General features: G+C 43.9%; 1 protein-coding gene across 19 annotated transcripts in view; it reads left to right on the forward strand.

The window, feature by feature from the left end:
- Positions 1 to 16,578, forward strand: part of HMBOX1 (homeobox containing 1) — a 159,619-nt gene that overhangs the window by 97,958 nt on the left and 45,083 nt on the right. For 15 of the 19 annotated variants that reach the window (XR_006289293.1, XR_006289294.1, XR_006289292.1 and 12 more), the window contains 2 exons: positions 1,276 to 1,386; positions 11,574 to 11,727. Coding sequence is in view for 15 of the 19 variants with exons in the window: in XM_037893843.2 (XP_037749771.1) it covers positions 1,276 to 1,386; positions 11,574 to 11,727 (265 nt within the window). In the remaining 4 variants the exon portion in view is untranslated. The remainder of the gene's footprint in view (positions 1 to 1,275; positions 1,387 to 11,573; positions 11,728 to 16,578) is intronic. The other 4 variants (XR_006289295.1, XM_043542090.1, XM_027825688.3 and 1 more) reach the window with 1 other exon arrangement.

Here is a 16,578-nt window from a genome sequence, read left to right on the forward strand (position 1 = left end):
AAAAACAGACTCCAACGAGAAATTGCAAAATTGGAATTAATTTGCAAACTGGACACCATTAAATTAGGCTTGAATAAAGACTGGGAGTGGATGGGTCATTACACAAAGTAAAAATTATTTCCCTATGCTAATTCCCCCCCCCACCACTGTTACTTACTCCTTCTTGTCAACTGTTTGAAATGGGCCATCCTGATTATCACTACGAAAGGTTTTTTTTTTCTCCTGCTGATAATAGCCCACCTTAATTAATTGGTCTCATTACAGTTGATATGGCAACACCCATTGTTTCATGTTCTCTGTGTATATAGATCTTCCTACTGTATTTTCCACTGCATGCATCCGATGAAGTGGGTTTTAGCCCACGAAAGCTTCTGCCCAAATAAATTTGTTAGTCTCTAAGGTGCCACAAGTCGTCCTCGTTTTTTTTGGTTAGTTTTGGTTTTTGTCCTTCAATGTTATGGATGGAATGCCGATGTTGATCCTGCATTCCGCTTCACTCTGAAAAAATATATTCAGCTTCTGGGAAATTTCCTCCTCTTACTATTTTTATGAAAGTCTGATTTAAATTTCTCTTGGAGAGATGGAACTTTTCACCTCTAGGTCACAGGGTCTAATCCAGCCCAGGTACATAGTGTTTGGAAGCGGTTTATCATCTGACAGCTGGGTTTGGTTTTGTTTCTGGCCTGTGAGATATGACTTGGTAGGTGAATGACTTCATTTTCTATTGGACTAATATCTGTATATCACAGACTGCTGTTCTGCTTTCACCTTATTGTCGAGCGCTGCATGCACCGCAAGCATTTAATCATCATAATCACTTTAATAAACTTCTTCGTCTGTAGATCTCGAAGCACTTTACAATGATGGGTAAGTACCAATATTCCCATTTTATGGAGGGGAAACTGAGGCACAATGATATTATGATTTCCTCAAAGTCATGTTGTGAGAGTCCGTGGCCAAGCTAGGAATAGAACCCAGACCTGCCCACTTCAAAGTGTGGTGAACTTTCTACTAACTGCTGGACTACGTGCCTGCTGTGGGTGTGGAGTCTGAGTCAGGTCAAAAATAATAAAGGACAAAAGTTGAGGCACACTGGTGGGACACTGCGGGGGAAGCTTGAACCGTTTAGCTTTTCTATGTATAAAATATTAGCTTTCCATTTCTGGGCCTCTTAAGCCAGTACCTTTCACTAGCACTGAATCCATTCAAAATTTAAATAGAACAAAAGTTCTCTCTCTCTCTCTCTCTCTGTTTCTCTCTCCTTCTTTCTTGTAGGTATCAGCCAGAGTCGGATCTCTCACTGGCTGTTGCAGCAGGGGTCAGACCTGAGTGAACAAAAGAAAAGGGCATTTTACAGATGGTACCAGCTTGAGAAGACAAACCCTGGTAAACAAAACAAGCTAAGGTTTTACTTCTGAAATAAATCCTGGGTCATGTTTGTGAGTGGCACTGATTGTTCACTTCTCCTTGCTGCACTGAAGCATCTTCCAAGAGGTGGTATCCCGAAACTGAGTTACTTTTTAGGAAGTGGGAGGAATGGGGGTAAGCCTACTTGGGAATAGAACTGCTTTTAAGCGTAAACTCTTGGTTGCAGCAAGTGACCCAAAGCACTGCCTCTCTAGCTGTTCAGCTCTGGCCTGTTTCTTGGTTGCTTGGCTCATTTTCACACCCTCTGAAAGTGTGGGAATATGTAGTCTCTGTTGGAGGTGTAATCAGATGGCTTTAAATTTACACCCAGCCTCTCAATATAAATAAAAGTAAAGCCCTGTTGGATCAAGAGAAGGGAACTTTAAACATGCCATAGCATTGAAAATAGCTGTGTCATATAAACTAACAGGAGGTTTAAGGACCTGATCCAGAGCCCCTTAAAACCAAGGGCAGTCTTTCAGTAGGGTGTCATGGGTTTTGGATCATGCCCTGACCCTGTGGTTGGGATATGATGGTGTCAAGATTTGTCTTGCAAAGCCTGCTTGTTTCTCTTCCGAAAAATCAAAATTGTGGCTATAGAAAATCACAGAAATAAGGGATGGCAGTGTTACTTGTGAAGTTATCATCTAGTCTGTACCCTGGCAGGATTCTTCCTTGTAGTTTCTTGCCTGACCCAGGCTTCCATTACTCCCTTTTGACAAATCCCACAGTCCCTGACCACCCCCTTGATACTATTCAGCCTCAGTTTTCCTTTGTTTAATCTGAGGCCTGCTTATACCCACCCTGTGCCATCTGTCTTCCCTTTGAAATGTAATTGATTTAAAGGGAGTCAAAACTCAGTCTGTCTACTGTGAGCTTTGCTCCAAAAGTCTGAGTTCTGTTAAGTAAAACTCCAGTAAAAACAGATTTTGAAAACAAGTGCTGTGTGTGTAAACTGCACATAAAGAGGCTTCATCCATCAGTTGGTCCAGGAATACTTTAATTTAAGGTCAGCTAAGTTCAGACATACAGTTCTGAGTTTTGTCCTTTCTCTCAAGCATCTGGAAATGCTGTTCAGAGAGTGAGTGCGCCCAGGGGAGGGAGGTGTTGACAGGTTGCTGTGATCAGTGAGGAACACCAATTTTACAATCCCTGTTGATGTTGCAATTGGCACTGTGTAAGGATCTGTAAGGTTATTGGAAACAAGTTTTAGCATCAGCTGCCTTCAGATTCCGCCCTATGGAATAGTTCCCAGAAATTCCCCTTTGACAGAAGACATGGCCCAAAAACTGACAGGAAAAGAGGACTGGAGCTTTTGGAAAGAGCTGGAAAACAGAATACTGCCTCTCCTGAAGATTGAAACTGCTGCTTAGATTTGTTTTCCAATAACCTTATAGATCCTTCTGCTACAGTATTGCCTGGGGTTGTTTGTGAGAGAGCGTTCTGGGCCACGGTAAGAGAGTCCTTGTTAAACTCAGCAGTGACACCTCCCTCCCCCATATCTTCCTATGTGTCTTTTCACTCCTCAGAACTGATTTCTGTTGAGAGTTTATCAATTTAAATCAAAATGAACTGATGTTAAACTCTGAAGTTCTACTTCATTGTCTGACTGGCTGGGGACTTGTCTGTTGGTTTTTTTTCTTTTGTATTGGCACGGGAGAGAGTTTCTTGAACAGCCGCTTACTGGGGTTTTTTAATTTTGTTTTTTCATAAGGGACCTTACACAGCCTTTTCAAGTACTGTAAAGACAAAGTGACACTTACCTATGCCAAGGGATTGCATTGATGCCTCTAAATTCCCTTTCGGACCAATAGAACGCTCAATTTACTAAGAGAGACTTGGAAAACCCTTTTTGTTTTTCCATAGCTGTTCGAATTTTCTACTCGAGGGGATTTTTTTTTAGGACAATCCGCTGCTTTGAACTGTTGCCATGCAACCAATTGTATTGCAGTCCAGACTGGCCAGTCAGTGGATAATTAATATATGTTTGTTGAGTGCTAATGGTGAATACATCATACAGACAGAGATATGGTTCCTGCCCGAAGAAACTTACGTTGTGCTTGGTGCTGTACGACCATTCACTAAAACACAGCCCTTTTTCCAAAGAACTCACAAAATTAAATTATCGGCATGTGCCTTTTCTGTTTTCTAACTTTCTACAGAGAGCCATGCTTCGTTTTGTCTGTTTTTCTTCTTGTTGTCTCCCCTACAATGCCAGCAGCTGGGAAGGCAACTGTATCCCTTTCCCTTCTGTGACTCGTTTACTCCAAGCTGTGGTGTCACATTGGGAATTGGGAGTTCTTTGGTGACAATGGGGCATGGGAGCTACTTTCTCTTTCTCAGTTTAATTCTTATTTAGGTAAATGTATACCTACAGACCTGTCCCTTTTTGGCATCTCTCAGGCTGAATTCAGCTGAGTAACATTGAAAAAGACACTCCCTTCCTGTAGAGCAGGAACAGTTTTGACGGGCCAGGAAGGTAGATAAAATCAACCTGGGACCTCGAGAGGAAGGATGGTTTTATGGTTAAGAGACTGGACTCACGAGATGTGGGTCCAGTCCTTGGCTCTCGCACACTTGCTGTGTGACCTTGGGCAAGTCACTTAAACTCTCTGTGCCTCCATTCCCATCTGTAAAGTGGGGCTAATACTTCCTTTATCTGTCTTGTCTATTTAGACTGTAAGCTTTTCAGGGAAGGGACGGTCTCTTTCTATGTGTGTGTACGGCACCAACATGATGATAGTCTCTGGATGCTACTATAAGGCAGAGACAGAAAAGAAATATAAATACTGCAAAAAATGACTTCTTTTTTTCTTCTTTTCTATTATATAGCAGTGCTATATAGGTGGGTTATGCTTTAAATCACTCGCATACAGTCCTGTATCTGCTAATCTAGCAATTTTGTGTTTTGAAGCCTTAGAACAACAAGATTTTGTAATGTTCTCTGCTATTAATACAGAAGCGGGCTCAGCTCTTCCAAAGCTTTTGTTGGCTCCCAGCTTTGTCTGGCCTTTGGTATATATTCTTCGCTGTTTAGCTTTTCTCCATGGATAATCTCTACATCTTTCTAGTGTCTTTGCTTGTTACTCTTGTTCAGACAGCCTCAGATAAACTAGCTTGTTATGAAAGAAAACTAGTTATGGGAAATATTTTAACTCTGATGCAATAATAGGGCTATATTGTTCCTACTAGATATAATAATCTTGCTCCCAACTTGATGATCAATGGTTTTCTGGAGGAGAGGACACTGGAATTAATGATAATGCTGCAAAACTGATAGGTCATTTTATGTGTTCGCACTTGTGTTTTTCTTTATGGAAGCAGTTGCAGATGGGGATGAAGGCAGATTTTGTGTAAAGAAATAGTGCAAAATATTACGATCAGTTGATATTGGAATGTCTTTCATTTAATCTAATTAACAGTGATACTTTTTTATTGAGATGGGGCATTTTTGGGGCAGGGACTATGTCATGTTTTGTGGAGGGCTGAGCACCTGTTTGGCACTTCATAAATATGTTTATAATTAATGATCTGGAGGATGGCATGGACTGCACCCTCTGCAAGTTTGCAGATGACACTAAACTGGGAGGAGTGGTAGATATGCTGGAGGGTAGGGATAGGATACAGAGGGACCTAGACAAATTAGAGGATTGGGCCAAAAGAAATCTGATGAAGTTCAACAAGGACAAGTGCAGAGTCCTGCACTTAGGATGGAAGAATCCCATGCACTGCTACAGACTAGGGACCGAGTGGCTAGGCAGCAGTTCTGCAGAAAAGGACGTAGGGGTTACAGTGGACGAGAAGCTGGATATGAGGCAACAGTGTGCCCTTGTTGCCAAGAAGGCTAACGGCATTTTGGGCTGTTATAAGTAGGAGCACTGCCAGCAGATCGAGGGACGTGATCATTCCCCTCTCTTCGGCATTGGTGAGGCCTCATCTGGAGTACTGTGTCCAGTTTTGGGCCCCACACTACAAGAAGGATGTGGAAAAATTGGAAAGAGTCCAGCGGAGGGCAACAAAAATGATTAGGGGGCTGGAGCTCATGACTTATGAGGAGAGGCTGAGGGAACTGGCGATATTTAGTCAGCTGAAGAGAAGAATGAGGGTGGTGAAGCACTGTATTGGGTTACCTAGGGAGGTGGTGGAATCTCCTTCCTTAGAGGTTTTTAAAGTCAGGCTTGACAAAGCCCAGCCTGGGATGATTTAGTTGGGGATTGGCCCTGCTTTGAGCAGGGGATTGGACTAGATGACCTCCTGAGCTCCCTTCCAACCATGATATTCTATGTTTTGGAACCAAATTTAAGCATTACTGCATCAGTGAAGTCTTGCATTGTTCTAACAAATCTTCCCGTACCCATGTTTTGAAATAAAAAAATTAATTAAGTTTGGCCTTATTAGTGTGGTTGGGAGCAGGGGGCAGTGTGAGATGTTCATTGCTTAGTAACCTTGGCACCTTCTCTCTGGGCTGTGACAGAGCGGGCAGGCTGTAGAAATGATGTATTAAGACTACAATACGTGGTCTGATTGCCCACATTTAAGCTGTTTTTTTTTTTCTGCCAATCAATTAATAGGAAGGCAGAAATAGTCATCTTGGCCAAGGCTGTGTGTGCTGCCAGGTTGAAGAGAGAGGCAGCTGTCAGCAATATGTAGCATCTTCCATCATTTTAATGCCATGGGAGCCCTTGTCTGGCTCTAAAAGAAAAGCTTATGAAAAAGTAAGATGCTGGCTATCCCAGGAGCTTTGTATTAGGTTGCGATGGTATGATTCGTTCTTTTATAGTGCATCAAGCGTGCTAAGCGTTTCACAGAGAACAGATCTCCTGTGCTGAAGAGCTTGTATCTAAACGATGGGCTTGTCTGTAAAATTGCAAAAAGTCTTTCACTGTCTAGGTTGCAGTTTCAAATCCAGCCCAGCTCAGTAATGGCCAAAAGTTATCACATGATAAGAAGTCAGTGACCTGTGAAATGAGATGGGTTCAGGGCAGGTCCCAATGAACCTGTGTCCACACTGGAAAAACCATCATGCTTGGCACTTTTTAAAAAATGTTGTTATTTCTTTAGCGTAGCACTGGGGTTGAACTGAGCATTCTCCAAACACTCAAAGACAGCTGCTGGATCACTGTGTCCAGTTCTGGTGTCCAGACTTCGAGAGTTTTGAAATACGCAGGAGAGTTCAAAGGAGGGCCACAAAAGCAATCATAGAGCTTGTTTTCCAGCTCCTCGACATGAGGCTTAAGGAGCTTAACGTATTCAGCTTGTCAAAGGAAAGGTGGAGAGGTGATATGATGTGATCACTGTGTCTAGGTTCTTACACATGGGAAAGGCATCTGATAGAAGGGGCTTTTCAACCTTGTTGACAAAGGCAAAACAAGAGCCAGTGGCTGGAAGTTGAAGGTAGAAAATTTCAGCCTTGAAATGAGATGCAGTTTCCTAGCAGTGATGCTGATTGAACATTGGAACAGCTTTGCAGTGAAGACGGTGGACTCACCAGCACGTAATCTTTAAAACAAGATTGGATATCTTTCCAAGGGTGCGTCTGCACTGCAGCTGGGATGGGTCATTCCCAGTCCGGGTAGACATACACGCACTAGCTCTACTCAAGTAGCAGCATGGCCATGGCAGCAGCTCCCGTTAGCTGCCTGAATTTGTACCTGGGGTCTCAGATGGGGTTGTACTTGGGTGGCTAGCCCATGCTGCTGCAGCCACATTGCTACATTTAGCTTTCAAGCTAGCTTGTGTACATCTACCTGAGCTGGGTATTACACCTCTGAGCTGCAGTGTATACGTAGCCTAAAAGATATGCTTTAATCCGGCTTCTTGGGGAAATTCTACCACCTGTGAGGGTGGGGAAGCGCTGGGCTGGGTGTTTTTGTTGGTCCCTTCTGGCCTTGGAGTGTGTGAATCTACAGATCCCCCTATTCATCCCCTTCCTTCATGGAGAGAACAGGAAACTCAGCATTGTCCTCAACATGCTCAGAACACTTGCGTCTCTCAATTAAGACAATAGCTATCATCAGATCTCGCACTGCAAGGCTTCAGCTAGTTGTCAGGAAGGAATGTTATTCCCAGGTGCACAATTGTCCAGATGTATTCTTGGTGTATGGGGGCGGGGATGGGTGTTCGCTTTCCTCTGAAGCATCCGAGGTTAGCCCTAGCTAGAGACAGGACGAGAGAGAGTGAATCAGCACCCTTAGGTAGTACAGAGAGCCCTCTTTCCTAGCTACCTGGCTGGCATGTCTTGCTCACATGCTCTGGGTCAAACTGATCACCAAATTTGGGCTCAGGAAGGATATTTTCCCCAGGTCAGATTGTCAGGGACCTTAAGGGCATTTTGCCTTTCTCTGCAGCATAGGGCATAGATCGCCTGTTAGGATCATCTGGGCATATCTCACCTAATCAATTCCTTACTGTTGCTGGAACCCCAGACCTTGGTGACACATTGGTCTCTCCTGTTCTCTGCCAGTGGCATGGAATAGTTTAGTCTCTTGAGGACTGAAATTCTTTAACTGAAGTCAATGGCCTCAGCATAGGGGCAGCAGGGTGAAATTTACAGGAGGTCAGAACAGATGATCCGGTTGTCCTTTCTGGTTTTAAACTCTATGAAAAGCGGATATGGTCCCTGCCCCCAGGCGTTCACAGTGTAAGGACAGACACACAAGAAGATGCAGAGTAGGGGAAAGGGAACAACAAATAAACAGGTAACCTAGCTGGCAATTTCAGCACAAAGGCCAATCACTGAAAGGGCCATGGAGACTGAACTCCTCTCTGATATCTAGACGTGGTCCTTCCGGGGAACAATTTAGTCACATCCATTTCATTGCATGGACAAGGTCACATCTGGCATTGGATGACGGTAGGAGATGCTAGTCCTATATGCTCTATGAATAGGGCTTCCCCACATGTTATCCCACACAATTTCTCTCCCTTCACGTACAGAGTGCCTCACCTTTTGATGTATATGCTATGGCACAATTCTCAGACTTTTATTTAATTGCTTCCTAACTTTGTGGATCTACTGAGCCAAAAACATAGCAGTATCCCTTCTTTTAAAAATCTGCTGTTTTTAGGGCCAGATCTTGTGATCTGTCATAGGCTTTTGTATACACCCATCATGGTACAGGTAAACTGGATCTGCATGCAGAGGTGCATTGGTATAATTGAAGAATCTGGCCCTTAGTATAGAACAAACGGCATGTTATGCCTTTTTTTAAAGAAACTATAGAAGCAGAGCTGGGTGGGTAGAAAATCAAGGTGATGCTTTGGGGCAGCAGGTTAAAAGAACAAGTGACCAAAGGGCTCAGAGGAGAAGCTCTCTCAGATTCTTTCACCAAAGATCATGCCAACAGTGTTTATGCTGAACAGCACTTCCCCTATCAGCAGCTAAGCTCCAAGCACCTGATGCTCCTATATGGTTTTCCTTGTGCTGGATCTCATGTGTATGTGTTGAGGTGGTGGCCTATATTCATCCCCAGTTCTGAAAACATTTCTCCAGCTTCTGCCAACTTCAGGATGCTGCTGTTACTGATGTTGCCCCATGGAAAAGAGAAATGCGTGAATTGATCCACCAAGGCTATCACTACCCTAAAAAAAAAAAAAAAAAAAAGCATTTTATACTCAGTAAGTAAATGTATCAACGCCTGATTTACATGGAAGCAGATTTACGCTCTTAAAAAAGATTATTCCATTTTTTTCTCCTCTACCTAAGAAAAATTTTAGACACACTAATGTAATATCATTACTCTGCAGCTGTTACCTTGATGCTAAGCATCACTGAAATGCTCTTTCATTTTCATCTGATTTCTGAGAGAGCACTGCTACCAAATTGCCTGCTTTTGAGCAGGTGGAGAGAGCCTCTGCTCTCACAGCTCCTGGTCAGGGGGAGGTTTGTTGGTAAGACACTGCGGGGGAAGCTAACATTTCCCAACTCTTGCTAACCCATTAATTCTGTGTTTGAAGGGCAGTGTCCATCAGATACTTTTCTGAAACATAAGAATGTACAAATTCGTGCACCAACATTGGTAAAAGTTGGCCAAAAACCTACTTTGAAATGATGGTGTGACCAGCCGATGATGATACATTTAACTGGGTAAATATTTTGCATGGCAAAAAACTACAGTGTAGAGCATAGGCGCCGACTTCTACTGGTGCTGGTGGGTGCTTGACCCCCACTCTGCCCCCGGCCCCGCCCCCACTCCACCCCTGCTCGCCCCCTCTCACCCCCATTCCAACCTCTTCCCCAAAGCCCCCGCCCCAACTCCGCCCCTTCCCTGCCCCTATTCTGACTCCTTCCCTAAGTGGAGCACAGGATCTGGTCCAAGAGGTGAATATAGATGAACAGCTTGCTAATAGTGACCATAATATAATAAAATTTAATATCCCTTTTGTGGGGAAACACCAAAGCAGCCCACCATGGGAGCATTTAATTTCAGAAAGGGGAGCTACACAAAAATGAAGTTAGTTAAACAGAAATTAAAAGGTACTGTGCCAAAAGTGAAATCCTTGCAAGCTTCATGGAAACTTTTTAAAGACACCATACTAGAGGCCCAAATTAAAAAACATAGTAAGAGAACCAAAAGAGTGCCACCGTGGCTAAACAGCAAAGTAAAAGAAGCAGAGGCAAAAAAGCATCCTTTACAAAGTGGAAGTTAAATCCTATTGAGGAAAATAGAAAGGAGCATAAACTCTGGCAAGTGAAGTATAAAAATATAATTAGGAAGGCACAAAAAAATTTTGAAGAACAGCTAGCCAAAGACTCAAAAAATAATAACATAATTTTTTTTAAGATACCTCAGAAGCAGGAAGCCTGCTAAATAACGAATGGGGCCACTGGATGGTCGAGATGCTAAAGGAGCAGTCAAGGGGGATCAGGCTATTACATAGGGTGACCATATTTCCCTATGCTGAATATGGGGCACCAGGTAAAATTACTCAAATTCAAGCAAGTTCAATGTCAATCAATCAGAACTATGCAGTACAAGCATTCAAATTAACATCAAGTTGACTGAGCCCCTGTTAAAAAGAAATACTGAGTAGTTGGATTCCTTTTATTTACCTTCTTATCTTTAAGGCTTTAGGGTCCACACGGGGAGGGGTGACAACCACACCCCTATCCCACCCCCCCACACACACACACACTTCCATACACCTCTCTCACATGAGGGGGTGACCGATCCTCCCTGCCTGGCGCTCTCAGCCCTCCATGTCTGGCTGGGCCCCCTGGATGGACCCCCCTCTCCTGGTACCTGGTGCCATGTCTTTCTGAGGCAACCTGGGGTTGGGGGGCGGCGCAAGGTCACATGCCATCCCTCCCCAGATTTCTGCCATGGTTCACTCCAGAATGTAGCCAGCAGCATTCATTTAGTTTCTCCTACCATTGTGGAGAAACTAAATGAATTCTTTGCATCGGTTTTCATGACTGAGGATGTGAGGGAGATTCCCAAACCTGAGCCCTTCTTTTTAGGTGACAAATCGTCCCAGATTCAGGTGTCATTAGAGGAGGTTTTGGAACAAGTTGATAAATTAACCAGTAATAAGTCACCATGGCGAGATGGTATTCATCCAAGAGTTCTGAAGGAATTCAAATGTGAAATTGAAGAACTACTAACTATGGTATGTAACTTATCATTTAAATCAGCTTCTGTCCCACATGACTGGAGGATAGCTAATGTGATGCCAATTTTTGAAAACGGCTCCAGAGGCAATCTCAGCAATTACAGGCTGGTAAGACTAACTTCAGCATAGTGTCAGAAGGCAGGATAGTGGGCTAGATGGACCTTTGGTCTGACTCAGTCTGGCTGTTCTTATGTTCATGACCAAAGAGCACAAAGCAAAGCCGGAGTGGGTCCCCGCTGAGCATAGCTCAGACATTCTATATGAAGCTGGCCATCTTGATGAGGGCAAATTGCCTCTTCCAAAGTGGGTATAACGAAGACTGCATGCTTGATTCTCCTCTGACTTAGACCAGTTTAACTCCATTGATTTCAACAAGGTAACTCCTGATTCATGCCTGTGTGAGGACACAATCTGGCCTTATGTGTCTTTAATGTGTTTGTTTTATCTTTGGCTTGAATGGCTTCACCAGTCAGTTGTTTCTTTATTAGCAGGACTGAGAAGAGAAGCAAGGTTTTCAGTCCATTAGGAAACACAGTATTTATTCTTGTTTTTAGGGGCTACGTTAAGTATGAGACCTGCTCCAATCCCAGTAGAAGAGCCAGAATGGAGACAGACGCCTCCCCCAGTCACAGCTACCTCTGGGACCTTCAGACTACGGCGAGGCAGTCGGTTCACATGGAGAAAGGAGTGCCTGGCAGTTATGGAAAGGTATGTATCTCCTTGGGGTTGCCAAGGCCTTGATGTGCATTAAATGGAAGTAGATTGAGATACTATTTGTCCCTGCTCTGATGAGTAACAACTGCTTTATTGTGAGTGTGCTGCAGCAATGTGCAAGCCAATTAGCTACCTGGACCTGTTCTTTCATTCAGAGGACTAGGAGGAACTATTGCATCCCATTTCACGTAAAGCGTTTACGTGCCATAGTCCTCTTGATCATGCTGAATGTTCTTCGTAGCCCTTGGGAAGCCTTGTCCTTGGTTCAGTTTGCGGATCCTTCCAGGTCTTTGTTGTTCAGCTCTTCCTTAGTTTTCCAGGGAGCTTTCATTCAAGCTAATTCAGGCTCTGTCTAGATGGGAGTCTGAATGATCTTTGCTTTGTATTGTGCAGCTCTTTCCATTTTGCAGATCCTACCTCAAACAGATAAAACTAATATTTTATGCTGGCATTTGTACAGCACCATGTCCATATACAGTGCTGTGTAAGAGAGCTTTGTCTGATAAGTAACAAGTTCCCTGCCCAGAAGACTATTACAGCCCTGCATGTTGGCAGGGAACAATACAGGGCAAGGTAGATCCATTCAAATACATAAGCAGAGTAGCAAGTGGTCATTAGAACTCCCAGTTCTTCAGCCTTGCAGAAATTAAGCACTCTCCTAGCAAGGTCTGCCTGCATGCTTTGCCTTTGCCCTCTGCTCACTTCAGAATCTCTCTAGTGTCTAAATTGGTAGCTGCGAAAGGCCCAGAGTGTACAGAGTGACCACATAGGGGTAAGTGCTTATTCCTTGTAAAGACTAAATTGCTGGGAGGCAATTGCCCCCCCCCCCCCCCACCTTCAGTCTTCTTCCAACTTTGGAGTGTGGGGCACACTGGGCATTAAGCTTGTCCCTGGTAATGGACTTGGCTGTGAGCACCCGGGAATCTGGAAGCTCCATACAGCAACAGGCCCAGACCCTTGTGAGAAGAGGATCTGCAGTTAGGGCACAGAGGATCCTGCAAATGTTGCTGGGTTTAGACAAATACCTCTTTATCCAAGCCTGTCTACTGTGCGGCATTTGGGCTGTTGTGTTTAGTATTTTCCTGCTAGATGTGTTCTAGAACCTAGGGAAGATTAAGGTATTGTAAATAATAAAATATTAAACATCCCAGAATTTTAACCCGTAAACATGAGGGATTACATAGACCATGAAAGTCAAAATTGAAGCTGCAGGTTTTTTTCATGCCATCTTCCAGCTCAACCCCGGGGAGTAAAATAGGATACACATGTTATGGGGATGTAGCAATAAGGAGCAGTTCAGCTCCTTTTCATAAAGGCAGCTGAAGCGCCTAGTGCAACGGCAACAATCAAGTTATTCATGCATGTCACGCTCATCGCTATAGTATCGATGGCATTTGCACACCCAGCAGAGCACTTGGTGAGGGCCACAATCATGCCTCCAACCTATATGGTGTTCAAAAATTCACATAGGGTTTTGTTCTCTCCGACGCACATTGATGCCTGCCTCCTAACTCTGACATAGCAAGGGCCTGATCCTGCAAAGGGGCTCTGCACCTCCGGGGGGGATCAACACTTTCAGCTCCTAAAGAGATGGAGGCTCTCAGCCACTTTCAGGTTCTGAAATATGTGCTCTCTGTTTGTGGGGGCACTTTCACTGTATAAAACACTTCTCCTTTCCTTCACTCAGACACTGAGCTCTGTCACCTAACAGGAGTCAGCCTGCTTTTACTGATGCTGAGTCCACAATGTTAACTACCTTGGGGGCCCAGTGCTGCCACCCTTCCTCAAGCAAAAGTGTTTTACTCACAGGGATGGTCTTGGTGAAGTAATGAGACAATCCACAGAAGTGAGGCTTTGCAGTCTTGGGGTCCGTAAATAGCAATTGTCTCCAAGTCTTCTCTTGAGACTCCACCAGTGTCTATCTGTGGTTTGTTAAATCTGTTCCTCATAAATGCTTCTCTTAAATGGTAAACCTGTGCCTGCCCTGAAGAGTCTGTGTAATGGAAGGCCCCATCCTTTACTGGAAGCTGATAGTGCAGAGCCTTGCATCAGTGCAGAGTCGCATAGCCTTCAGCAGAGTTTGCACTAACTAGGTAAGTAGGTAATATAGCGTGAGACCCGTAGGAGAGTCACTCCAACGGTGTTTTCCTCTTCATTTCTCTTCCCCTTTCCTTACTTTGTCCCTTAAATATAATGGGTCAGAGGTTTAGCATTAAAACAAAAAGTTGTGAAGTACTTTTACAACCGAGTGTCCCCTCTGCAAGGTGATATTGGGGAAATGACAGCGAAGTTGCAGTTCTGCACCACTTCGAGGCTGGACGTTTAATTCACTGTGTCTACTGTGCGGTCTCTCTGATTTAGAATTGAAGCTCTTTGGGGCAAGGAAACATGTCTCCCTGCCCCCCCACCTCCCCAGTCACAATGATTATTATATTGTTTTGTATTACTGTAGTACCTAGGAGCCCTAGCTGTGCACCAAGCTGCCATTGTGCTAGGCACTGAACAAACACAGAACAAAACGGTTTCAGAGTAACAGCCGTGTTAGTCTGTATTCGCAAAAAAAGAAAAGGAGTACTTGTGGCACCTTAGAGACTAACCAATTTATTTGAGCATGAGCTACAGCTCACTTCATCGGATGCATACTGTGGAAAATACAGGAGATGTTTTTATACACACAGACCATGAAAAAAATGGGTGTTTATCACTACAAAAGGTTTTCTCTTTTGTGGGGGGAGAGAAAACCTTTTGTAGTGATAAACACCCATTATTTTCATGGTTTGTGTGTATAAAAACATCTTCTGTATTTTCCACAGTATGCATCCGATGAAGTGAGCTGTAGCTCACGAAAGCTTATGCTCAAATAAATTGGTTAGTCTCTAAGGTGCCACAAGTACTCCTTTTCTTTTTTTACAGAACAAAAAGACAATGCTAAACACTACCCTCTTCTCCTTCAGATCCCTCCTCTGACACCTACAAGAAATCAGTCTATAATGGTTTGGCTGTACCTCAGTAAGGGAGGGACAATTTTGTGCATTAGAAAAAATGTCAAAATTGGTTTGTTTAAACTATCAGAAACCAACATCTTGTGCAGTAGGATACCTATGTAACCAGGCGATCTTATTTTCGTTGCTTTCTCCCCCTCCTTCCGCGCCTTCTTTCCTTTGTTTGCCACACTTATTCCTTCCATCTTGTCTCAGATTGTAAGCTCTTGGGGGCAGGGATTGTCTTTTGCTGTGTGGTTGCACAGTGTCTCCTGCAATGGTGACCTGATCCTGACTCTAGGCACTGCTGCAATACAGCAAGGGTTTTTGTAAACAAATATTAATCACTGACATGTGCAAATACATTGCCTAAAGCAGGGGAAACACCTGAGTAGGAGCTCAGGGATGTTGCACACATTATACACTTACATGTTACCACAGTCCCCAGGCCCACCAATTTTATGACTCATAATACATGCTTACACAGCCAGGTTTCCTGATGCCTGGCCAGTGCTGATGACCACTGGGAACAGAAAGGAATTTTTCCGCTTCTGTTTATAGCGTATAACACTGCACAGTGATCTGGTTGCTTCACACTGGTAGTTTGCTTCTTCATCTCTAGGATTTGGCTGCTAGTGGAGGCAGTTGACCCAACTCAGTAGACCAAAGGATTTTCCTTACCAGTTAGACACGTTCCCTTGTTTTGTGTCCTCATAGCACCTGGTAGTTCTGATGTACCACTCATGGAAAACACTAAACTGCTGTTGGTGTGTCACATTGAGCACATAGTGACTGCTTTTAAGTGGGCCTCGCGGGCTCTTCTTGGATGCTTCTAGCTTTCCATGTGATATTTGTCTGAGCATTACTGTGCAGTCCTTGTTCTCCTGTGCACTCTTCGTTGTTTAAGTTAACTCTGCTGTGGACTAGGGCACATGCCAACTAATTCCTGGCCAAGGGCAAGACATGCATCATGTCTCCAGTGACCCAGTGTGCATCCTCTCCATTTGCCCAAGGAATGACCGCCTGAAGTTGCTTTTGCACTGTTAAAGTGAGCGCTGGCTGGCCAACTGCTGTGCCAAAGGTAAATGTGTCTTTGGTCACAGATGCATAGTCTAGTTGAATTATGAGGATCAACCGACATGCCATGTTTATCAGTTTCATCAAAGACACACCCAGGACTGTCCCTTCCACACCCCTTTTGTTTGTGTGTGTTCCTGTGTCTAGAAAGGATCCTGCAATCACATATTTAGTACCACTGCTGCATTGAATGGGCGTCATGGGTGTACAGCACCACTCCGGATGTGGCTCTTGAAGTGCATAAGGAATGTGATGGTTTCATTTGGCAGCATTCCTGGTTTTGATTTGTGTAAATCAGCTGCAACTCTTGTGGAATTACACTTGGTGTCAAACTGGTTTATGTGAGATCAGAATCAGGCCCTGTGAGTGTACTTTCATGCCATGGATACGTGTGGTTATATACAGTGCATGTGTATCAAAGGGTCTAATGAGTTTATTCTGGATTTCCAGAATGCTGCTTGTGGTTTCTGTAATTCAATTCTCCTGTCTTTGCTGCTTTTTGGAATTTCTCCCAGGACAGTTTTATTAGTTGTTAGGCTTGGGTTTCGGACAATAGATTTAGAAGGTCTTTCTTTCTGTTTTTTTTTTTTAATTTCTTTCTGAATATTTATGCTCTGAAGGTTAAGAGGAGCAATAGTTCCGGAAAGTGAAGTTCTAAATTTAACTGCAAACAAGGTGTGGTTCAGACAACTGCAATGCGAGCTCCCTCATGTTGCCTTGCCAGTGATATCAACCTTGACCTGCAGGGAACGTTCTCTTCTCTAGCCAGCTGCTCATGAAATATGCT

Source organism: Chelonia mydas, chromosome 3 (genome assembly GCF_015237465.2).
Source record: "Chelonia mydas isolate rCheMyd1 chromosome 3, rCheMyd1.pri.v2, whole genome shotgun sequence".
Taxonomy (NCBI): Eukaryota; Metazoa; Chordata; order Testudines; family Cheloniidae; genus Chelonia; species Chelonia mydas.